This window comes from Seriola dumerili, unplaced genomic scaffold (genome assembly GCF_002260705.1).
Source record: "Seriola dumerili isolate Sdu_G_001 unplaced genomic scaffold, Sdu_1.0 BDQW01001222.1, whole genome shotgun sequence".
Classification (NCBI taxonomy): domain Eukaryota; kingdom Metazoa; phylum Chordata; class Actinopteri; order Carangiformes; family Carangidae; genus Seriola; species Seriola dumerili.
In genome coordinates, this window is record NW_019175477.1 from 777,999 (window position 1) to 804,020 (window position 26,022).

Consider the following 26,022-nt stretch of genomic DNA (forward strand, 5'->3'; position numbering starts at 1 on the left):
GGAGGTGATTGAGATGCTTTCAATTGAGATAATTATGATTAAAGGGATAGTTCGACACTTTGGGAACTACACTTATTTGCTTTCTTGCTGAAAGTTAGATGGAGTGATTGATATCACTCCCATAGTCTGTTAAATGTGAAGCTACAGGAGAGGATTAGCGTAGCATAGACATAGACAGGAAAAAGGGTTAAACAGCTGGACTGTACAAAAGTAATAAAGTCCACCTACCAGCACATCTTAGGATCACAAATTTTACATTTTATATCTCATTTGTTTAATCTGCAAGTTTGTAAAAGTGGCAAGTTATGTTTTGTTTTTGGTTTTTGGTTGGGCAGGGAGTAGTGGAAGTCACTGCTTCCGGCGAAGAAACACCCACAACTTGTAATTTTTACACTTTAATTTTTACACAGTTTTTGTCGGTTCAAATGAATTAGATGTAACATGTAAATTAGTGAGCTTTAGAGGGACTGGTGGGCGGATTTTGTTGACTTTCTTCAGAGCCAGGCTTAGCTGTTTCCCCCAGCTTCCTGTCTTTATGCTAAGCTAAGCTAAATGTCATCTGCTTCCAGCTTGGTTTTTAGCGTACAGACATGAGAGTGGTATCAATCTTCTCATCTCACTCTCAGAAAGAATGCGAATAAGTCTATTTCCCAAACTGGCCAAAATGATCCTTTTTAAAGCAGTGATTTGGCTGCTCTGGCATCAACAGATGTGTGATTACTATGATAAGAGTGGCACTCACATTAGTTACAGGAACAATGACTTTAATGGAATTTCAGCACATATCAATAGATGGCTTCATATGTACAATATCATCATCTCAATGATTTGACACAAATAAGGCATTTCAAGTATCGAAAACAACCTACTGGTATCACATTTTTGGTGAATCACTCAGTTTCAGGGGAGCTGACGTGTTACCAAATTTGACTGGTAAAGTAATTAAAGAGGTGATCAAAGGCATACTAGTACCATACAAACAAGTGGTAAAATGTACAGTATCAAGACACACAAGCTGTACTTGTAAAACATCTCCCTCACAATGCATCTGTTTCATTGTCAAGTCAAACCTCTTTGACCTCGTCCAAACTTTGGCTGTGTTGGGTTCTGTGGGTAAGAAGAGGGAAGATCAAGACAGCATTCAGGGACTCGAATGATCGATATTCACCACCACCATAAATAAAGTTCATGTGCACAAGAAATGACAAACAATTTATGTACAATATTTTTCCTCTTAGAATATTAAAAAGAGAAAATAAAATCCTGAGGGCTGTCAACTACTGGTCTTGCTCATCCCACGTCCTTTGATGTATTCCTCTCCTGTCTGGTGCCTCCTCGTAGACATCTGTCTCACTGATGTTTGAGGAGGGACATCAGATGCTATCCAGATATTAATCCAAATGCAGACATTCATGTTCCATCTCAAAGTTAGAAAGAAATGATGAAAATATATTCATTACAAGGTTATGATGAAGTTCCCCGCAGGCAGCTTGGAGCGTCAGTATTTTCAGAAGCCTTGAGCAGGATGTGCTTTATGTATTCTACATCTTTTTACACTTTAATCTGAGAAGTGTTCATATTTCTTAAAGCAACAATAGGTTCATTGTCTTTGTGGTAATTGGTCCTGTGACAGTGCTGAAAATGAGAAGGAAACCCGTATTTAGAAGGATGTAAATATCACAGAGATGAATATAAATCATATGTTTTGCCCTTTACAAAGCTTGGCAATTAAGACAGTTGAGAGAAATTAATTAGCATATCAGTGCCCCAGTATAAAAAATATGAGGCTGACCTGCAAATTAACCCTTGCACCAGAGGCATTTCCTTGCGTCCTTTCTGCAACGTGCTAATAAGTTGATGTTGTGTATGGCTGAGTGTTCTGACAAGAAAAGAGAAGGAGGAAATTAAGGGGTTAGACTATGTTATTAACAAGTCAATTTGCAGTGAAATTCCATCCCGGTAACTATGCTGTTTTGTTGATGCCACTGGTAGTGTCATATAGCGCGGTACATTTCTATCCCACTGTTCTGCTATGACATCTTGTTTCCTGCGGTCAGGAGAGGTTATCTTACCCTTGTGGTTTTGATTTTGTTGCCGGCGTAGCACATCCAGCCTGAGTTGTCAGGGAGCGTCTTGCATTCCTCCCCCTCCAGGCAAGGCTCCATCTCACACCACCACTTCCCAATTACTATGGATGCTACAGGCAACAAAGACAAGAGAAATGGTGATGCAGGTACCTCTCACCCTAACAGAGTGCAAAGCCAGATAGCACAGCCCGGCAGTGTGCAGATAAATGGCCATTAGGTGGCCTGTGTGCTAATCCTAATTATCGAATGTGTCATATTAAAGGTAAGTAACTTGGCTGTGTGTGTCATATGCATATGCTTCAGCTAAATTGTTTCAGTGCAAAACCATTGCTTATTACAATGCGGTTTCTTTATTAGAAGCCAGTTACACATGAATGCAGAGGGTGAAACTCATTCTCTTCATTGAGTGAGGGGATCGGTGGGTGTGACTGTGACTTGACTTTAATGCACGCCACATTTCTGCCGTCAGGAAAGAAAATTGCCTTAAATACAGGGTAAGTAGACAGTAAATGGTTTGTAATGTGTGACAGAGGAACAGAATATGTCAGAGTTGACATTGAGAGACCTCAAATTCCCCCAGTCCGCTCAGAGATTGCAGTAATATTTGCAAAAAGGATTTAAGATAAAAGCTGCAGGTGAGAGGTTTTCCTAAAGCCAATATGTGTTTTAGTTGTATTAGACCCTGAGCGCCAAATCCATCCTTCTTACAAGGAACTGAATCTGCGTCTCTGACATTTGTTGAAGCATCTATGAAACCATTATGAAATATCTACAAGGCCCCTATATAATCAGCAGCGATTCCCTATGCATCTCTTTGCATTATGTTATTAACTCTTCCCTGAGGTATGCTACATTCAGCAGTTGTGTTTGGCTATCTGCTGTTGGAGTAAAGCTTACCCCTGCAGATACCTTCTGCTGTCTGTCAGCAGCAGAATTTGAATGTGACATTATCCCAGGTAATGTTCATCTTATCTGGGACAAGGTATTGCATGGGTGACTTAGCCTTTTATTTGAACAAATCTCCGTATCTTTACAAAACGTAACAGTTTCGTATAATAGAGTACATGTTTACTTGAATAAAAATGGAAACCATTCTTTTCCTGCAAGGCAAGCACATTCAAAACAAATATTTTTCCCCATGCAAACTTGGGACAGCGCTGTAGTAAAACCTGATATATATATATTTTTTTTCTTTATCTGTTTTATTACTCACCATCAACACATGAAGGTCTGTTTCTGGTGGTTCCAGCCACCTTCCCTGGCAGACAAGAACACTTGACCGTCTGTGACCGCTCCTCAATACGATTCTTATTACAGCATCTGTGAGCAGCAATTACTTCACATGTGCCCCCCTCTGATAAGGAGAAAAAAAACCACAGAAAACAAACTACATTAAATCAGCATCTCAGGGGTGATCAGACAAAGCAACATTCTGCTTTCTGAACACCTTGCTCTGTGGACATTTATGGATTAACATAGATGGTTATCATTGGTTGAAAGTAAGTAATTACATTGAAGATACTTATTTGACTATTTCCGTTTCATGCTACTTTATATTATTACCCCTCTTCATTTCAGGCGTAAACAGTCAGTTGATTGTTAGAGAATTAATCAACAGCTATTATGACTATTATAGATTATTTGTTAAGTAATTTTTTAAAGCATAAATATTAAGTATTCTCTGGTGCCAGTTTCTCCAGTGTGATGATTTTCTGCTTTTCTTTGCTCCACATCACTGGAAACTGAATATCTTTTAGTTTTGGACTGGTGGTCAGGCAAGACAAGACATTTTAAGATGTCATCTTGACAAACTCAAAGGGACATTTCTCGCTGTCTTCTGATTTTCTTTTATTTTTTATTACTTATTTTTTAGTTATATAGACTAAATGAGTAGTTGAGAGAAGAAAAAAAGAGTTTTGTAATGCCTCATTACAAATGAGTGTGTGGTTGGTGTCCGTTGTCAATTTTCAGATACCCATGAGTTGTTAGCACCAAAGAGACATTCCCTCTCTAAACCTCTTACATGGTTTCATTTATATTACTGTTCAAATGATCGAATATGTCACAAAAAGGCAAAGATTAGAGAAAAGTCCAAGAAATGAAAACCAATTGGTGTAGCAGACCTTTCCAATTAATCGTATGGTGACGCTTCACATTTATCTTGTGACCCTTTAATTAGGCCTTGACCCATAAAGTTCGGGAACCTCAAGACTAAATTACCAAACCAATGAAAACTAGCTCCACCTCAACAAGCTACCACAGTAAAATGCTGTTTATACATTTCATTAACAACAGTAATAACAATCTAATAATGTCATATATAATAATATATCAGTCACAGGGGCATTTTACTGCTCTATATAACTGATAATACTCATGTATGTTTACCTTTTGAATGAAAGGCTTTTACAGAGTATTTTTTTTTACATTGTAGCAAAAGAATATTGAATACTTCTTTCACCACGGTCAGATCCATATTTCTGCTCATAACATTAAATACATCACGTGTATCTCGTGCTTAATCTATAATCTCCATATTCATAAATTCTTTGTTTTCACAGGTTTATTTCATGCAGTGAAATAACTGTAAAACATCACACGAGTTTGCTGTAAACAAGAATAATTATTCCTGAGCTTTACACTCCTTCACTCTGCGAAATAGGCCCCTGCAGTTTGTTGAATGTAAAATGATGATGAAGAGATGGGTGAGAGCTGGAAGGATAAAAAAAGAGACTGATAATCTATTAGCAGGAGAGGCCTGCTTCAGGTTTATCATGAATATGAACACTGGTTCCACCATGCAATTATCACCAAACTACTGGCTGTGCCCTGAAGGATGAGAGGACTGGACCGAGCGGACTCGACCCACCTCAACCGCTGGCCTCTTCCACCCACTGTGCTCAGACTCTCCACATATGAGAGTTGTGCAGCAAAGGACCGTCTGACAATTACACCCGTCAGCATGACACAAGATCAAGGAGGTTGTAGAGAGAAAGAGCAGAGAGAGGGGGGAAAAGTATCTGGTATATTGCCAGCAAAGTGATTTGAAGTAATGTTTGACAATGAGCTGTGGGTTTGTGAAATGTGTCATGGCTACATTTGCATATATCGCTTTAACTACATTTGAATATTTTGGTTTGTGAGACCCTCCTGATGCAGAGCAGTTTCTTAGAAGCAAAAACACAGCCGTGCACACCGTCTTAAGAGAAAAACCTGCCGTAGTTACAGCAGCAAACGGCATCGAATCACTGCATCTCAAAAAAAATCCTCAGTCAAACAATATAAAAGCCAAGTGGTGACAATTAACTGGCCCTTATTTTAACATCCCATAATTAGCATTTATAAGAAGCATCTAAACAACTGATAACAAACAATAACATAGTTGTAAGCAGAAGCAGATACAAAGAAGCACCCATACCTTGTATACAAACTTAATGCTTGAAAAAATAATATAATACAGTTATTGTCATAGATGATATGCTGAAACAATCCATCAGTTAATTGATTAACTGGTCAACAGAAATTAATTGTCAACACTTTTGATAAAAATTTCACTTGTGTCAATTGCAAAATATTTGCTGTTTGTAGCTGTAGCTTAAATGTGGGGATTTGCTTCTTTTCTGTGTTTCATATAGTTTAAAATTAAATATCTTTGGGATTTGAACTCTTTGTTGGAAAACAAATTAACATCTAAACACATCACATATTTTTAGACCTTGTGAGGGGTATTTTTTGCCTTTTCTTTCCTTAGACAATGTTACTAGCTCAATGCAAAAAATGTTTTTTCTACTTTAAATCCACCTTTGAAAGATTTATACATGTTGTTAAATAGTTAATAAGTGCTTTATAACACACTCTGGTTAATGGTTAATGCATCTAGTTATATATAATTATATATGATTACAGCCATTTCACAGCTGTATTATCAATCAGTGATTGTAGACCAGATAGAGATGCTTCTTTGACTAACAATCATTTTCAGTACCAATTACCAATTGTTCGAAAATAGCAAAAGTACTTAGAATTTCCCATAGCCTAAGGTTATGTACTAGATAGGTTGTTTTATTCAACCAACAGTCCTAAACCCAAGGATATAGTTTACTATATTACAAAGAAAATCATCGAAACCTCATATCTGAGAAACTGGAACCAAAGATAATCTTTAATAGATAAATTACTAAATTGATTAAGTGGTTATGAAAATAGTTGCCCTGTCGATCAGTTAATCAACTGATCAACCAATTGTTGCTCTAAAATAGTTTTTAAAAATACATGGATAATCCCTTCAAAACATACTTATATTGTGTTCAACAAAATTATAGTTAATTGGAAACCATTCATTAAGTGTTAATACTGCCTATTAATGTTAAATTGGGTGCTACACAATACAGTGTTATCACACAGCTTTGAATTGCAAATCTCAAGTCATTTGGGATTGCAACACAGCAATTTTCAAGCTTGCCAAAAACCGGTTTACTGTTGTATATACAGCTGTGTTACATAGAACACAGTATTTGTTCAACCCAAAGCCAAACTAAGCCATAAAGTAGCTTAAATTCAAAGAATTCAAAGAAGAGAAAAAGTTATGTGTCAGTTTCTGGATATAATTGAGCCATCATTTGAGCCCCTGCGGGGATTAACCAGCACACAGCCCCACTTGACCCGTTGAATAGAAGTGGATCACTAGGCTTGTCTCACACTTGATTCTTCATCTTCTACTGCACTAGATTAAAAATTATCTTCATCTTCTCTTACATGCATAAAAACCCACAAGAAACGTCAGAGAGAGACTGTGATAAACTTGACTGTGCTTCACTCAGGATGCAGTGTTTCTTCAGAGTGGATATAAAGCGTATTAGCACTGCCAGGTTGTAAATCTGCTCGTGCAGGGGCAAGTATGAATCAAGAGAACGAGTGTCAGCTTCATAAGAAGGTGTTGATTGGATGAGGATGTTTAAAAAAAAAAAAAAAAAAAAAAAATTAATAGTCAAATAAAAAATAAATAAATAAATAAATTTAAAAAAATGGGTGGAGGGTAGTATCAAGAAAGCCTCTCTCTTCCCTGCTTCTTGCCAAGTCTGCTGAGCTTCTCGGGGGTTATCATGACTCCTGGCTCTGTATTTCAGAAAACATCAACAGCCTTTGGTTTAACTAAAAAATATCCAGATCTTGTAGCCGGTCTGGGAGAATGTTGCCTGCTGTCTGATGCACTCAACAAAAGGGCATGTCTGCACAACGTTAATCGTGATGTACCAGTGGAAGCAGTGGGGCATCATTTGAAAACAACAGCCCACAGGGGTTTGTTCTTCTTAATGCATCTCCTTAATTGCATAAGACAGCCCCAGATTTCCTCTTTGATCTATTAAAAACACACTACTCAACAGAATTAACTTGCACTGCTTGTTGCTTGCAAACAGAGCAAAGAATCGGGATAGTCTATATTTGGAAATCATCACCTCCAAAGAATACATTAAAATCAAATAAAAATGCAAATCAGCGTGGTATTTCCAGCTGGCAGGTGTACTGGATACCTTTAAACAAAAGCTATGCAACACTGACGAGCGCTCTTCAAGTTCACTCGTGGTTTCAGCCTCTGACTACAACACGCTGCATGCTCCGAGACCCCGTCTTTGCATTCTAAATATTTCAGAGGGAGACGGAGAATAACATAGCTGGAGATGAACGCTCTCATCAGGTGAGGGCTGGAGCCAAGCAAGGGTATAATTGTTTTCTGTATTTCCATTTCCCGCCATTATCACTGACTATGAACAAAGTCAGCCTGCCAAATAACAAGCAGCTTCTGTGTGTGTGTGTGTGTGTGTGTGTGTGTGTGTGTGTGTGTGTGCGCGTGTGTGCGCGTGTGTGCGCGTGCATGTGTGTGTGAGAGAGATTGTGTGTGAGAGTGTGTGTGTGTGTGCGCTTGTGTTGTCCCTCTGCAACATTTTGACTGACAGGGAACAAGGGTCGCACAGAAATTGTCATTCGTTGGGTCAGAGGTCACACAGAAGCAAAGGGTCTCAACTGGAACTGCCCTTTTGTTGCCATGCTCCGTGTTCCTGCCTCTTCATTACTCTAGTTGTCAGGAGACGACGTGACCTCCCAAAAAGGCGCAGCGGTGTGAAAGAGGTGGAAAAGTCATAACTTTGTACGTTATGAGATGGTGGTTGTACCGTGTTTTCTGTGAGGATTGGCTCCTGGTGTTGTCTGGTTTCTTACATTGATTCGATTGCCCATGCTAAGATTCCTTTTGTTGGTCTATTCTGGCTTTAGGAAAAAACAAATCATCCCTGAGAACAATGAACATCTGCTTTAGGCCTATTTAGTGTTACGGTCCACGGTCCAAATTTTTCTGGTCTTGCCTGCAATTGTCTTCGGCCTTGACTAATTCCAGAGCTACAGATGCCGTGTGCCATTTTTATGAATTATTATGAATTTGAAATGCTGCCTTGATATTTAACCAAGTTAAGCATTATAAGTGGAAAGAGGTTGGCTGTGAACTGAACAGTCATTCCACATAGTTACAAAAGAATATAAATAATTTGTTTCTTTGTATATGCACAGAAATATTTACATTTATACAGTGATGGAAAGTAACAAAATGCATTTACTGTACTTAAAGGCATACTGCATTGATTTATTATTGCACTTACAAAAAGTTGGGGACACAAGTTACTGGTTAAAAAAAGAATCTATGTAACAGAAGCTGACATATGGTGACCTCTATAGTGCATAATATGGGTCAAACACCACAAAAACCCTGGATCTTACATTTCCCATAATGCAATTTGTTAGCAGCCTTTATTAGCTGCCCTGTGCCTCAAAAATGCAAACTTCTTTCAAACCTCACACCTCCAGCTCCATTTTGTAAAAGACATTATTCAACTGTTTTACAGACTGAGCAGTTCTCCTTGTGACAGGTTAACTTAAACTTAATTAGTCAAATCAGTGGTGTGTTTGTACTTCACCTGAGTCCTTCCTTTTTCTGCTATTTAATATTTCTACTTCATTACATTTTTTTTGGTTCATTTTAATTAAAAACAGTGAGAAAAACTGAAATCTTATTTTTTCGCTTGTTTTATGGGAAAACGTTTTTTTAGGACCTAATTATTGCCCATTCTATAGTACTTTTGCTATTTTTACATTGTTGCGCTGTTAATTTTAGAGCATGGTTCAATGTACTGTTTTTTCTTTTTTTTCATTTATTTCAACAACTGGGCACACTCCATCTGCTGATGAGGATCACGTGATGTGATACTGAAGGATTACTTGTAGAAAATATTTGAATTGTCAATGCTGAGTTGGAAGAGGAACTTAAATTTGGGTAAAAGTTCAAAAGAAACATCACAAATAAATTTTGTGGTGAGACTGTTTTCTTAACAGCTGTTTCTAAGGTTAAAAATGAATAACATACCTTAATGCAAGTCATTCCATTTTATACAGTACAACTGTTATGTGCCAGCTGTCTGACATTTTCTGTTCCACTGTACCAATTTTCCAACGTTAGAATAACAAAACCACATTAAATGATAGATCACTGCCTGTTACACAGTAACATGAGTTGTATGTCCACGTGTGTTATCCCTTGTGTGATAATGTTAAGTATAAAATTTGAGGCCAAATGATAATATCACAAGCAAAAATACAAAAAATCATTTAAGTTCTGGAGTCATCTCAACCCCATTATCTGTGTCTGTCTTGGTCATCTATTTTATTTTGGTTTGTTTCACCTATCATAAAGTGACTAACATCTTCTGTTATGTTTGTGTTGACAGATGCTGTGAGATAAATTCAACTGAGAAAAAGTGACTTTTGTGAAACCTAAGAAACCCTCTGGCACTCTACACAACTTCTGGCAGAGGGATCTGCTCCGTTCAGGTTTACCACATGGAAATTTGTCAGAGCACTTAAGTGTGATGCTATTATCTCCACAAAATACAACACCTGGCATCAGCAGTGTCTCAGCTGCTGGATGGAGCGCGAGTGCCGTTGAGTCTCCGGCACAATGAGTCATGCTGGAAGCCAACAACGCTGCATCGAAATCCGATGAGTTATGGACAGCAAGCCTGGATGAAGGCAGATGCTGTCAAATCGTGCATGACATGGACATGTAGCGCCGATTCTGAGTTTCCGTGGATCTGCAGTTCTGCCTGCCTAATGAATGTGAGCAGAGTTCGCGTGGGACCAGTAAATGGTTCTTCAAACGTGATGAAACAGCCTTTGCACAGAGGAAAATGGTCAGTCTATCTCAATAGAAATGTCACTACGCAATAAGTATGCAATGAGTCGCTGTCTACTGTAATGAGCCCCGACTGTGTGGTTGTCTCTGGAGATGCTGATAGCGAGTATACCGTCTGAATGGCAACATTCCTCTGCCATCTGTTCCAGGCGTTCAACACTGTGTGTTCATGAAAAAAAGAATCTACTTGAGCAATTTATAGAGGGTTTCTGAGCAACCTCTGTCATTTGGGTAAAACCTAATAATCTATAAGTGCAATATGTAGATTTAATGAATACACTATATTACTGAAATGAAAGCACTGAGAGTAGTCACAGTTACACTCCATGTACAGACCACATGGAAAACCTAAGGGACTCAATTTAGCAGGTAACCTGTCTCTCTCCTGGGGCATTGGATTCCAGTGATTGGCAGCCAGCGGTATTATGTATACACCCTGTACTGAATGTGCACGCACACGCACATGCACAGGCACAGGCACACACACATTCAAGTGCCATGTGACAATGTATCTTGATAACTGTATGACATTTGACAACTCCCTATAACCTCAGAGTCCATGTCACATGCAAGTCACTGCAAACACAGAGTCTGTACCTGTGGTTAATTATTTTGTAGCGTAAAAGTCATTTACAAGAGACAGCAGGCCTTGATCTCCAAACCACAGCAGTCCCCGTTTTAGAGCAGCATGCTCACCCTTTAATGGGAAATGCATCCAAGGTGACCCATAATAGGCTCCACTTTCTCTCTGTGCATGCTCTCTGCAGACTTCCAAACCAGCAGGCTACAGCATTTCTATTGCTGACAGGAAATGGGAGTGCCAGATTAGAGAATGTCAAATTAATGCAGATGGAAGACAGTGAGAGGCACAAAATATGTGACTGCATGGTGTCAAATTGAGTGACTATTTTTTTCCCCTGCCTTCTGTGAAAACATCTGAAGTCCCTGTAGTACTGTTGTTATTCTAGACATAAATGCTCAGGTGAAAGTGAGTGATATATTGCTCGATAAACTGCGAGACAAATTTGTTTCAAGGCTGGAGAAAATGCAGAGGGCTGTGTGTTGATGTAAACTTGAGAGTTTGAAATGTTTTGAGAATTAACAGTGCTCGGGGAAAGACACAGATATTAAAGGTGTCAACACATGAGGATTTTTTTTTCCTCAACAAACTAGATTTCTCGCATGTCTGTGCTCCAAGTTTACACTTTGTGTGTGTTTGTAAGAGAGAGTGCATGTGCTTGCCAGAGAGGGGGATCAAAACAATTTACAAGCAAAGAAAACTACCAATTTCTACTCTGAAAAAAGCACTGTCCATGACAAATAAAAGCATAGAAATTCATGAAATATGGCTGGCGGTTTTGACAGCGTATCACACAAGGAGGCCGTAAGATTGGTCCTGTGCAGTGGGCCAAAGATGGGTGATACTTTATTGAAATGCAAAAAGGACTACTCGCAGAGCAGAGCTGGTGTTGTTTTAAGATGCATGAAAACTGCATGGAGCAGAGGAAGCCGCGAGTAGTAGGGAATGGGTTTTTCATTTGCATGTGAGCCTCAAAGCCTGTCGTGCCTGTTGTCACACACAACCCGGGCCCAGGACACTGCAAGACTGGTCCTGATCAAGGGCATTAAATGCTATTCTGACTTTCAACGAGTAGGACCCTGCACATGAAAAACGCCCGTGGTTATTTGGTTTTTATGGTGGAGATGTGTGGCTTGTTCAGCGAGACAGCGATGCACTGTACAACAGCAATCACACAGCAGCTTTCACGTCCATTAAACACACATAAACAACATGCATTATCCTCTCCAAGCACACATTCACTTCTGGGTTTTTTTGAAAATGGGCAAACAGAAAAATTACAATGTAAAAATACGTCTTCTGTCAGTGCAATGTCCTTCATTTTTTAAATGTCAAGCTGCTCCTTCTATCTAGCCATTTTCCCAGACTGGCAAATGTCCAAAACTGGTATTTCATATTTTTAGATCGCCTGCTCTGATGAAAGCCTTACATTCAGCGAGAAGAAAAGGAAACAGAGATGGAGTCGAGTCAGAGAGCCTTTAGAGAACAGCTGCTCGCCTCTGATGTGACTGCTGGCCCTCTCACTGCCAGCCAGACAATGTGCCTGCAACATGTAAACTGTGTAATAATGCATTATACAAAGGCTAAATGACCTTTCGCATTGCATGACATGTACTTTGAAGGGTTGGTACCGGTTGATTATGCAAGACCTGCAAGCTGATGGGGGGGGGTGTGATTGCAGGGGGGTGGTTCTTTACTTATTCAGTATGGCACCACAGCACAGATTGTCACATGATCGTTTTAATCACATCATTCTGCAATGAAGGAAGCTATAGAACATGTGTTGGTGTATAGTGAAATATTATCAGCTCCTATATGACATGTTTTGAATGAGAAATTGTAGATATGCTTATTTTACTGAATGCCTCATTAAAGTTTGTCAAATGAGAACATACAGTGTCAGATCATAATAGAAAAAACATGTTCTGTATTTTATTGTCATTTATTTTCTTCTTGTCAGTCCTTCCATCATGTTGTTCATATTTGACAAAAGTGTATTTTTCACACTCTTGTCCCCCATTTTCACACATACACATACTCCAGTCTCTCCAGGAAAGGTAATTGGATCTGTAGTGTAAATATGCCAGAAGACTTATGGCACAACAAGGAGATATTAGAGCAGGAAATAAAAAAAAATTAAAAAAAGCCTGAAATCTGCAATAGAGCCTGATAAACCCAATATTAATTACTCTGCTTATACTCATACTACCCTCCCCCTTGGAACCAATTAGTAAGTTGAGATGCTTCTTTTCAGTTTAATGAGGTCTAAGTAATGATAATGAATTTCATATTCTTGCCAAGCATTTAAAATAGGCTACCACAAAGGCAATGCCATATGAAATTATCTCTCAGGCGTAATTCTATCTGCAAAAAAAAAAAAAAAAGTATTTCTTTCATTGAAAAAATCAAAAATTAGAAAATGAGTTCCCATGTTCACCGGGAGGATAAATTAATAGAAGTAGTTTTTCTTTACACTACAGGCGCTGATACCGGTGCTTCCGGGCCCGAGCACCCACGGAAAATGCCGAGCACCCACGTGCGAAAGCGTACAACAGGGGCCAAATTTATTTGATAACAAACTCCTGGTTGGTGTTAGGTTGCACCAGCAGTAGAGACTAAGCTGCTGTGATTTGTTTCGCTGTTAGGGCTCTGGCTGACAGGCCCCCTGCCCCTACCTGTCACCAATCACAGAGCGCCCATCCGATTGATCCAATCTAGCATTTCCCACACTCCACCTGACTCAGCACGGCGTAGTGGGGTCAATTGAAGCGGCAATGTAGGACAAGGCTGGCTGGAAACCTGCCTTGACCAAAGAGACTTTGCTTCAACAAAATGGACACATTTATGATCAAAAACCCAAAAACACCAAGTGAAACTACTGACAACAGTAACGAAGATAAAGACAACTGCAGCAATTAAGATGGTCAAAAGAAGGGAGGGACTTTTCAAACTAGCTGGAAAATAAAATTCCCTTGCATAGCCAATGATACCACAAAAAACAAGGTGTTTTGTGAGGCTTGCACCGCAGCTGAAGACATGAGCGCCCCGCTCCCATCAACAACACACACAGGAATGTATCACGAATTGGGAACCTGGATATAATCGCTGATAAATAAAGAGCACAGCTGCAGGCCTAACACTTTCCTCATGAAAGAATGAAGTCATGGGTGAGTGAAAACAAATCAAATTTGAATATTTACTAGCTACGTGGGTCTGTTCTATGTGTTGATGGTTAATTGCCTGAATTTTACTGTGTGGGCTTGTATGCTTTCATTCTGTGTGTAACAGCAGAGGCCTATTGTAACTTGTCTGGCTGGTTAATGCGGGCCGCTTGTAGTGCTGTGTCACAGTCGCGGTCACGTCGGATTTGTGTTGGGTTTCTTCACTTGGTCTGTGATTAATGTTCAAGTGAGTCTCTTCACTAAATAACCCTGGTGACGCTGGATATTACTTTCCTTGCATTTCATGTTTTGTATCGTTAGTGGAACTTTTCATCTCCAATCCCTCTGTTTGTAAGTTTGACAGTCGTCGCTGTTAATTTCGTATATTTGCGTATATTTGACTGCCTTTTCCAAATCAGTAAAGTAACAAGTAATTTAGGCCATGGTATTTGCAGAACGTTTATTTGACGTGACGTTGGGACATTCAACTGGTTAGAGCACCCACCGGCAGAAACATGAAAATGCGCCTATGCTTCACGCTGATACCGTCCGGGGACGAGGGGGGTGTTTTATTCGTATAAAACAACTCAAAATCTCCAGACTCAGTTCTAACTAGATTCTAATAAACAGTGTGTCTAACAACTGGGTCACGAAATCCTCAAAAACACATCCAAATCCCACCACAAATGGCCAACAGTGAAGTGACAAAAACCCTGTTCATCGTCTAAAGAGCAGGGAGAGCCTGAGGGCTGCCACACCTTAAACATCCTTTACAAAAAGCCAGAGAGGGAGAAAACAGCCTGTGACAAACTTGTTACATCTCTGCACTTCCACATAATGTGGGTTAAGGGGAATAACCTGACAGCAGGGTAGCCTTTTACCTTGGCAGGGAGCATATTTGCTGGAATAATTCACAGTGCACACAAGACAAGACGGTCTGAACTCCCTGTTATAATATTTACAAACAGTGGGGACGCAAGCTATCATTAATTTACCAGTAGTTTTTGTTTCAGGGGGAAAAATGTTGAAGTAAAGAGGAACGGTGCACACGTGAACCCACACAGTCCTGTGCAACCACTGACATCAGCAATTACTGACAAGTGTGGTGATGGTGCGATCCTTTCCACTGTGAGGGCTTGTTTTGATTCTCCGGTGTGGAAACAAAAGATGAAAGAGGTTGGACTGATATATATATATATATTTTTTTGTTATTAATCAAGAGAAAGTTGAAGTGCTGCCATTGTGGCGGGAATGACTGTTGTCTGATACCCTGTAACTCAGTGGGTTTTGACTCCAGATGGGGCAAAGCAAAGCTAATAATGTACAGAACCCAGTGATGGTGATGTAAAGTGCCTCAGATAAGTGGTGTTTACTTTCTAGGCACTGAGAGACAGAGGTGGCCAACCAGATTCCGAGGGGAGGTGGGTTTACAATGACGGACTGGCCGTTGGGAGAACGGACGCTTCCCGATGGGCAGCTACACACATTCGGCCTGTGGCTCATTGTGAAAAAAAAACAAAACAAAAAAGAAACATCAGACAGGGAGAGAACCAGAGAGAGAGAGAGAAAGAAGTGGCTGTGCTGTGCTGATCGACCCAGTGGAGCAGGCTGAGCCGCCCACTCTGGTTCTATGTGGCTGTCATCTCCCTGGCGTCTGTCTCCCTCTCCAGCAAACCACGTTCTGTTCAGTCCTGCGGCTCCGTCCACTCGTTTAATATTTATGAGTTGGTACCTTTATCGTCGTTTAAACACTGAGGTAGCCAGCAGTGGACTGTTGCTGACTTGTTTTACATGAATAAGAAAGTTTCTAAAATAAAATATAAAATAAAAACCCATTAAGTTCTGGCTGAAAATCTCAGAAAAAAAGAAGTTAAAATCCAAGTCAAATCAAATTGTTGTGCAGCTTCTAGCAGCATTAACTCCGCAGACAACAGCAACACAACTAGAGTGGGTTCAAGACCACAGCTCCCAGTACAGCTCCCAGTTAGTCAAGTGCACCAGTCAGGTTTTACAGCATAAGCGAGAGAGAGTTTATTTAGCAGGATGATTTTGTATAGCTTTTTTTTCTCTGGTTTAATCAGAAATTCTAATACTCTAATTAAAGGACCCAGAGTCTGTGTGATCAGCTCAGATCTACAGAATTTTATTAAAGAAACATCCAGTAAAGGAAGAAACTGCCACTAAAGTTCAGATATGTCTGCTGCTGTATTTGCTGCTGCACTGCCCAGTCTGACTTCTGATCTCTCTGCACTTAGTAGTTACAGAGGCTCATTTTAGTGACTATAGCTGCTGTGTTGTTGTAGTTGTGGACCGTATGAGAAGATGTTTCTCATACAGTTCTTCTTCCTGAACTTCCCGATTCATTGTGTAAATAACAATTAAACTGTAACATTACAGAATTATGTATGTGCATGTGTCACTTTTTCATGTATTGTTCTACAAATCACCAGAGTTAATTTAACCTCTGTTCACTGCATCATTCTCGTAAAGTGTGACAAAGGCTGTATGTGATGATGGGCTGGAGGGGGCGTGTGCCTCCCCTGGTGCCGCCCCTAACCAGAGACAGAAGGTGATAGGTAGTTGGTGACTTGTTACTATCATGGATTTATTACTAAGCCTACCGGTTACAGGCACAAGGCCGCTATACCAGTGCCTCTGTTTTAAGCGACGCAACATTTCTGTTTGGAAAGTCACTCCAATGACAACAAAGAGACGTGAAACAACCACAAAGCAACGACAGCAAAGAGACACGAAACTACTGAAAAGAGACAGAAATTGAGACAAAATGAGACACATGATGTAAAATGACTAAAAAGAGATACACAACCACAAAAACACAAAACAGGGAGACGGCATAAGGACCCATTGTCTCATAACCTGTCCATGGCTGCTGGGTACTTACAAACATCAGCTATTTACTGTTATTATTTCACTTTAGAATATTTAAAGTTATTTGCTGGGCATTCATTCATCACACTGAATTAACAATAATAATTAATTAAATAAAATGAATAATGCACACTTTATTATTGCGAAGACCCAGCTCTTTAAATGTGAATCTTATTCATTTTACAAATGTACCTCCCTCTCTTTAAATCTGTGCCCCAAGTCTGGATCCCCATTGAAATGTCTCTAAAGCCGCCCCTGGTCTAATGTAGATGCACATTTCACACTAATGAAAGTTTAATACTAATTACACCTAACATCATCATTATACATTAATTAGTATGAAAAATTTATGTTATCCATAAACTGTTAAGAAGCCAGTAATTCATTTTTAGAACAGATAAATGTTCAGCAGGCTCAATAGCTTCTCGGAACACTGTTTAATTTGAGGAAAAGCATTTATTTGATTTCCTGTTTGCACACAACAAAAGGATTGTATCTGTAATAGCTGAGCTTCGTCTCGGACTATTTCTGGATTAAAGCAAACTGAAGCCTTGTATCAGAACTCAGGGTTTACAGAGTCAAGTATCCCTCAGCTATATCAGCTGTCACAACAACATATTTAGAAAACTGCTGCTAACTACTGAACAAAACAAAGACAAACTAAAAACCTTGCTAATGACCCCAAGAGGATGCACTGCTTCTTATATGTAACAGAGGCAAAGTGGTTGGAAACGATCGGTGCAGTTCTCAGGCAAAATGTCTCCCACTATTCTCAGCAGATCTTAAACAGTAAATACCACCTAGATACAATTTGCTCTAACATAAATGTAAATGTAATGGTTTGGTCTAGTGCACCAATTGTTTTAATTTACACCACCCTGTGATCAAAATAAATACAGCCTTATTATTGTAATGAATACAGTTTAACTAAGTCATGCAAACTCCAGTTCTACCAATAAACATTTAGCATTGTGACGTGCCAGATATCGACTGTCAGATGAACGAGGTTAGTCTGGTTGGCTCAGCTCATATAATACTGTTTAGTGTCTTCGCTTTTTAACTCGTAAACACATACCTCAGGTATTTAAGACCAGGAGGTGCATAACACCAAGACTACTTTATAACCATATACCTGCAAAATTAATGACATTCCCATCAGCCTCAGCTGCATGATGTGCTTAGTGCTATTTCGCAAATGGTAGCATGCTAACACGCTAAACTAAGAGGAACATGGTCAACATTATACCTGCTACACATGAGCATGTTAGCGTTTGTCACTGTAGCATTTAGCTAAAGCACTGGTGTGCACAAGCCGGCAGTAAACGTGCTCCAATATTTTTCTCAAAAAAAAAGTTGATAGGATCTTTGGAGGCTCGAGGTAAGACAGTAGTTTTTGCTGTGTTTTCCTGTCTTCCTCATTTTGAGTCACTGATACTATGAATAAATCCAGACACAAGGATGAGGTGTCTTTGTGTGTGAGCTTACTGTTAAAGTAACATGACAGTAAATCTAAAAATGAAGACGCCTGAAGCAACTGATGATGAGGAATGTATTTTTGTGCAAAACGATCAGTCAGATATTTCAGAAACAGAAGTGGAGCGTGAGTTCGACAGTGGAAGCTCAGAGGTCATGAGCTTGACAGCAGAATAGCAGACTGCTGCCAGCAGCGAGCACAACAACGCTGCAATGACCACAAGACACTGACTGATTTGTGATTACTGTGCTGACTAATTTGTGTTTTGTCGCCCATGTGCAATAGAATATATAGAATATATATCTCATTAAGCAATGTTATTCCAATTTGTAGCTCGGTCAGTGTTAAACTAGTAAGAGATCTCTAAAGAGCCAGTGTAGTCTGTAGGGTTAAAATAAATGACAAGAAATGCAGCCTTTCATTTTCCTCACTGTCCCAAAAAACAGCAGTGACACCACCACTACAATCTGTATCGAACCATGAACTTTGTGTGCCTTTAACACCCCTTTTATTAATGCTTGGGGATTCTGGCTAAGACAAAAAACAGCTGGTGTAGACATGGGAGAGAGAAAGCTGGCTAATTAATTAAGCTGTGGGCTGCAGAAATTCATTTTGCATATAAGCGTTGTGACCACAAACCATAGCCCCTGTACAGAATTGGCTGAAAGACTTCAATTAAACATGCTGTTTAAACAAATATCCACAAGCTTAGAGGAGCTCTCTCTTATGAATAATTCATACCCTGAAAGAGGGAAATAAATGGGAAATACTGAAATATGTAAAACCTATTTGTAGCTGTGAGCATACAGTAATAATTAGGGCACTGATTGTCCTGAGATTCATTTACTTAAGAATATATTTTTCTTTCAGGGCAAACCAAGGAAACGACAAGAATAAGTGTGTTCGTGGTATAATGTATGATACAACAACGGCTGTGCAAACTTTGCCTTTTCTTACAACAGAGCCACTAAAGTAAAAGCCACTTTTAAGGCTATAGAATAACAAGTTTTCTGGTGTTTTACAGAGCGGCCAGTGGTCTTTTGACCTCACAGCAGCATGTGTAACAACATCAGGACAAAGTGGGCTTGCTGAGCTCCAGATGTGGGGAGGCCTCGGGCTGTGGCTGCACGCCACTTCCCATTGGCACTGCGGCGAAGCAGCGATGACACTAGTGAGAGCATGGTTGAGAGGAGGTCTAGGGGAGGGGTGGAGGAAGATGTATGTCAAAATAATGTGCCTCCAGGATGCATTATATAAGGCTATTAAATTGTCAGTGTCTAAAACAGTGCATAGAGGATACAACCTTTGTTTGTGACAGCCGAAAATCCATTTTTCATGTTTGTTTCATTGTGAGCTTTACCAGCGAGTGGTTTCCTTTGTTGGAGCGCATAGGGGGGGGGAAAAAAAGTCCTGATCCTCTACTCCTCACTAAAGCTACTGAAAAGGAGACATGACTGATTCAAATGGTATTTTCACTCTGGAAAAAAATGAAATTATAGGGATACTCCATATATTAGAAGAAAACTGATATTAAAGTTGCTTGACATTGAAATTACATCCATGCTGAAAAGGCCCATCCTTAAGAGGCACTGACAGGGCTGAGGAGGCAGGAGGGAGGGTAACTATAGAGGACTATCATAGTAGGTAACAGTGTGAGGGGATAGGAAGACAGTGAAATGATATCACACAGAGTAAAGTATTTATGACTTAAGTCTGAATAAATTATAATATACAGTGGATACTTACAAGTGAGTTACTTCTAGTTTCTGCTTCTCTCCGTATCTCATCTCATTGTGCACGTGCTCTCGCAGCTGCACGTCTTACAGCTGCCACGAGGAAAAACATTATCTGCACAGTGTTCGAGGATCGATGACCTTTCAGTTATGAACAGTTTGACCCTGCAAAGCCAACTGTTGGTGGGAGTGAGTTCATGAGGGAGCAAGGCCGACTCAGGCGGCCGCTATCTACTCTTTGTCATACACTCTGCTAACACCTCCACATGCAGTGCATCACCGATGGCACTATTTCTTCCACTGGAAATAGACTGCCGCGCTACACATTCTACGCACCTTTGTTCTTGCTGCTCTGAAGCATATATTTCTATCTTTACCAAATATCATACAGCACGCGGACTGAAAAAGTGAAATTTGTCACACATGCAAAGCATATTTTCATGTTTTCACTTGCTGGATTAGTTGTTTAAAATTGTTGCAAGAAGGAGTTTATTTTTTTTTTTAGCAAGTCAGTTTTAGAAGAGGAAAAATTCCCCGTCTGTGATTTCCCATAGACATGTTCAGGGGTCGGGAAATGCACGAACCCAAAAGCAACATCTCTGCCCGGTTCTTTACAGATGCATGACAAACACAATCTGTTCTCTTTTGTGCACCGTTCACGCTCTTTGCACCAAATAAATACAGCACCTTATGAATCATACCGCAGAGAACAACACTGCCTGTACCAGGGAAAGCAGAGAACAGCCCAAAGCATATCTGAGAGAGTGGCAGGCACCAATCTGTAAGTACAGCTGTAGGGTGAAAAGCAGGCCGCCTTGTCCGAATCACTGAGCATACACAAGCGTCTAGGAAAGGGTCATCCAGCTAATGGACTTCTGGACACACAGTATTCGCATTAAGGCTGCCAATATGTCGGAGCATGAGTGAAGCAGTTTCGTATACGCTGTCAAGAGTAGTTATTACTGAGAATCCATTTGGAGTGATCAACACAATGTTGCTGAAAAAAAAAATCTGTAATCTACCTTTCTTGTATATCTTTTCACGCTACAGGTGTTTTTATGCACAGGTAACAATTTATCTAGAGTTTGTGTGTGCTGCAAGGCTATGAAGATCAGGTCACAATTTAGCTGTTCCCAAAGTCACTACATGTGATTGACTTGTGGTTTCCTAAACAACATCTCCCAATAGATCTAAATTTCTATTGGCAAGGACACAACTGATCTCTCGCCCTCTGTAATCTCGATTTCCTCTGGTAATACCAGTCACCGTGAACTTGTGGCATTTCGCTGCCTTTAATGATTGGCCCAGTGGTCTGCAACCAATGGCCTTCTTGCCACCAATTCATGACCCGTCAACCCCAATCCTCCCACCAATCCAACAGGCGCACAACACACAGCACAGAACAAATGTCCCAGTGTCAGAATCAATCCAGACAGGCATCCCATCCTCCTCTCATAAAACTGGCATCTCATTTATCCAGGAGTGAGGACTAGCCATACTATGGTAAATGGAATGACAGGACATTTACACTTTTAGTAGCAGATGGTCCTGAAGGATTTGGATTTTTCGCTTTGAACTCGTTTTCTCCAAAGAGGTTCCTGAATGCACATTTGAAATATTAATTCCATTTCCCTTTTGTTGACATGAGAACACTTTCTAAAAGATATCCTATTTGTGAGTGTCCTTTTCTATTTTTTTTTTTTTTTTTGTATGCGTTTTTTCTCCTCCAATACACATGTGCAGACATGAGTAATGAAATGAAGGTGTTGGAACAGGAAGTCCTCTGATTCACAATATTGAGAGTATTGAAAAGACCTCTTGCTGATATGCTTGAGGTGCACCGGCGCATAGAGGAAATAACAGACACCAAGGACCTGCACGCTCATGCAGCGACTTCTCCCTTTGAAGTTCTGACAGCATTCGGCTTCCTCTCCTCTGTTGAATCCCGAGATCATAATTATTTACCATAACCGTGGCTCACATCCGCCTGATGAAAACAAAAGTTCAACCGTAATGTTTCGGTCATATTCTATTCAGTGCAATTTCACAGGGAGCACAATCGCACAGATCAAATTGAGGGGGAGCAGTGTAGCATGAATATCAGCTGTAATAGCTCAAGAAGGAAAGTGCAAAAGCATTCATTGTCTATCTGTGTGATCTTCAGTACAGAGATTCACTTGCTATCAAGGCCAAATCTTAATGAAAAACAGCCACTGTACAATGAGCTTGCTAAATAATTGGTTGTTAGTCTAAGCTGAACTACTAATACAATAATGAATGTAATGACTTAATAAAATCAAGATGGAAATATGAACCCAGAACAAAATGAAGTGTTGCTATTTTCTCCCTGCTTGTGACAGTCTAATTAAAGACATAAGCAACCTAACGCAGCATGTTACAGTCGAGCCCTCGAGGAGCAATAGCAGCAAAGTGAAGACAACGCTTTTTAGCACAGTTTGATGCTTTTAAGAAATCTGTACAGAGCAGGAGAGAAATCGCCAAAGGACTCACCGATCATGTGAATGGTGGTTCGCCCAGGCCTCGTCCCATGATGCTGTTGGATGGTGTCATAGAAAGTGGCCTGACACAGCTGAATGGCAGTCACACTGACCCAGAGGCACAGGCAGAGCAGCCAGGACATGACAGGACACATCTGCTAGAGACCACCAAAGGTGGAGTCAACACACAATACATCATGTTCTCAACCTATGACTTCCAACACCAACAAACACACACACACACACACACACACACACACACACACACACACACACACACACACACACACACACCCTCACTCACTCACTCACTCACTCACTTCTGGAGTCATGAACAAAATATGAAAATACATACAAATACATAAATTTCGACATTGTGTAGAAGCACTTCAGTCTATAATTGGCCTTAACGCCCTCAGTGGAGTCTTTTAGTCACCAGAATTTATCATTAGCATGATTATATAAGTATGACTTCTTCAATGTTTCGTCTTCCTAGTTTGCCCTGTCTTGTCCCTGAGCCACAACGCTGCAAATGTGGAGTGATCCCCGGGGAGTTTTTCCCATGCAGCAGAGATTTCCCCTGACAGGCTGACTCCCTTCAACTCCTGAGCTGTGCTCCTGCCTCAAAACCAAAATCAAACTTAAAGAAAGATAAGATTTCGCAAGCATCTGGCTGCTGAGGCTTTTCTGTATCTGTCAGAATAATGTGACAGTGACACAGCAGTAATAGGAATCAAAAGCCTTGTAATGTTTCACCATGCTGTTTAGATAAGAAAGAAAAAAAGAAAGGAAAAAAATAGAACAACGAAGAATGCTCCTGGTCATAGGAGAAGGGTGGCTGTGAAGGAAATCTATGAAGGAGAAAATACAAAATGTTTCAACCCTGAAATTGTTTCAGTTTTTTTTTCACAGCAGCACACTGCCAACAAGCATTCGATTATTTATCATCTTTAAAAAAAAATTTATTAATACATATCATAGGCTATTCACTAAATATATGAGATGCATTTGGATTTGAATTCTTTAATATATGATTTATTTTAACATGATACTGGATCATTTTCAACTGTATAAAAACTTTTATCAAACCTTAGGGAGGACAAAAAAGTGCATTGCATAGGTTTGTGTCATTCAGGTCCATGCATGGATATAAATTAAGTAAATTCTCAAGATTCTACTCATGAAAAATACTTTCAATAAAAGTCCTTTCATATGTCCATTTTGTTTGTGGCAATAGAATAATTCAGAAAATGGCTAAATAAACATATTAAATGAAACAACTATTCTTGGTATAATCAGTACAGAATCATACCATGGAATGAGATAAAATAAAAATGCACTTTGGTTTTTTCAGCAGTATGCCACAGAGTGCAGTTGTTCCTTGAGTGCGCAGATCTCACATTTTGCATTTAAAACCAAAATGATTTTTTTTTTCTGATAAATTTATGACTTTCCAGATTCATGCAAAAATCTATAGCTCCTTGCGCAGAGTAGAACGAATAAAATCTTACCTGAGCAACCCAACAGAGAGAGAGTGTAAATATCTCAACAGAATGACATAAATCCATCCATAATGCAGCTCATGTTGATCCCATCCAATAACTCTGAATTTGGCTCGAGGAGGGAACTCCACTGACTCTGCCTCCCTGCTCCACACTTTGATAGCAACAGTCCAGTGATTCAGAAATGACCGTCAAGCCCGAGTCAGGAAATAGATTTACAGCTCTTTCAATTCCACCTTTGAAATATCACTGCTCCCACTGACACTGAATTCATTTGCCCCTTCGCATTTACAGGCACGTGCAGAGTGCTCCTTAATTAACTGTAGTGGAATCGCTTCTTTCACCGTCTGCATCCTTCCAGTGAGAGGCAGCCTCTGAGCAGCGGCTCTCACTGAGTCCCCCCTTAGCGAGCACTAAGAAACAAATGTTCCCGTACAGCCTGGCTGAGTGTAAAGACTGTATCACATGTCTTAAAGCCAGACTGCCTCTGGATTAGATGGCATGGTGGCACTCCACCTGATCATACGCTTCTGACAAATGCAAATCAGGGAAACTGGCACCATTCACGTCGCTCTGACCACATGATTAACAGTTATTTACATTTAGAATGGATTTCTTTTTGCTCCTGAGGGAACATTTCCTTTCATTCTTTTCCTTTTTTGTTGTCAGTCATTACTCTGTCCTACATTTAGAGAGCGAAGAACGTGGTTAAGTGATCAAAAGAAACCTAACAAGAAAGTCCATATGTTATACCACCAGATACAAGAGCATGAGGAGGGAGAGAAGTAAACCCTGAGTCCTCAGCTTACCTTGGTGTTGCTACATGAAGTTGTGTAAAAGAAGATTAGAAAAGAACATGTTTTCACATGCTGAGAAGAAAGGAAAATTGAAAGCGGATTGCGTGGATAAATAATAGTGTCCATTCAGCTAAAGGTAATCTTCACCTACAGTGGGGGAGTTCTTCAGTCTATGATGGAGACGTAATGGTGATCATTGCAAAGAAGGGGAGGTGAGTGCTGTTATTTGGAGTAAATCAGCACTGATCTCTGTGTGGGAAGTAGCTCGATCCTCCCCATACCCCATCCACCTTCACTACATGGTGAGCTCTACTTTTGCATTGTGTCTGGATTTTTTATCACTGGCATGCAGAACATGCCCAAGGCCTGCAGTTCACACTGCCATCTCTACAGCATAAAGACTTCACATTTTATTTTGATGCTTGCTCAGGAAGACAGGGTGCATTCCCAGTTCAGGAAGGAGTGAAGAATACCCAGAGTGAGAGGAACAGCAAGAAACTGCTTGAGATGTAGGCACGCTACAACACAGCATTAATGTCTGAGGCTTTGGCAGAGTCAACTCTGTGCAGAGGGGATTTGGGACATATAGGAGGAAGCCAAATAGCATAAAGTGCTGAATTGTTCTGGGCAAAACAATAGTTTTGAGAGAAGGGACAGTCATCATTGTTCACAGACATTTTCCCATGTTGATACTGTGCTTTGACACATAAGGTCTGAACTTAAATCAAGCCATGGAGCACACATTAGGCGGTGTATATCAAACAGAGAACCCTGAAATCAATAATATCATTGATCTTTATTGTTGTAACACACAGAAACAATTATCCACAACACTTGGAGAGAAATACTCACACATTCAAGCTTATAGAGTAACACCAGGCTGAAAAGTAGTGTGTTGCTGCCCTCTCTGGTTGAAAGCGTCACCTCTATTATGCTTTTAACCACACCCACAACAGTGATGTCACAGGGTCCCGGAGTACACCTGTGCATCACTGCAGCGAGCTGAGAAGTTAAACCACTGGAGGTCAGTAAAAACTAGATTTATAGAGGATGTTAGGTTACTCT

The 26,022-nt window shown here is 40.0% G+C and overlaps 1 protein-coding gene across 2 annotated transcripts; it reads right to left on the bottom strand.

Annotated features, from left to right (window-relative positions):
• Window positions 1-789: 789 nt before the first annotated feature.
• LOC111238198 (protein FAM19A1-like) lies at window positions 790-24,514 on the bottom strand. 2 transcript variants are annotated; one of them, XM_022767607.1, is made up of 6 exons: window positions 24,170-24,514; window positions 22,672-22,813; window positions 3,301-3,441; window positions 2,073-2,197; window positions 1,793-1,879; window positions 790-1,635 (listed from the first exon to the last, which is right to left on the bottom strand). In XM_022767607.1, exons 1-5 carry the CDS (start codon window positions 24,224-24,226, stop codon window positions 1,847-1,849), a joined length of 498 nt encoding a protein of 165 aa, XP_022623328.1. In that variant the 5' UTR covers window positions 24,227-24,514; the 3' UTR covers window positions 790-1,635; window positions 1,793-1,846. The 2 variants fall into 2 exon arrangements, with proteins under 2 accessions (XP_022623328.1, XP_022623327.1); XM_022767606.1 differs by having other exon boundaries at window positions 22,672-22,816.
• Window positions 24,515-26,022: the final 1,508 nt, after the last annotated feature.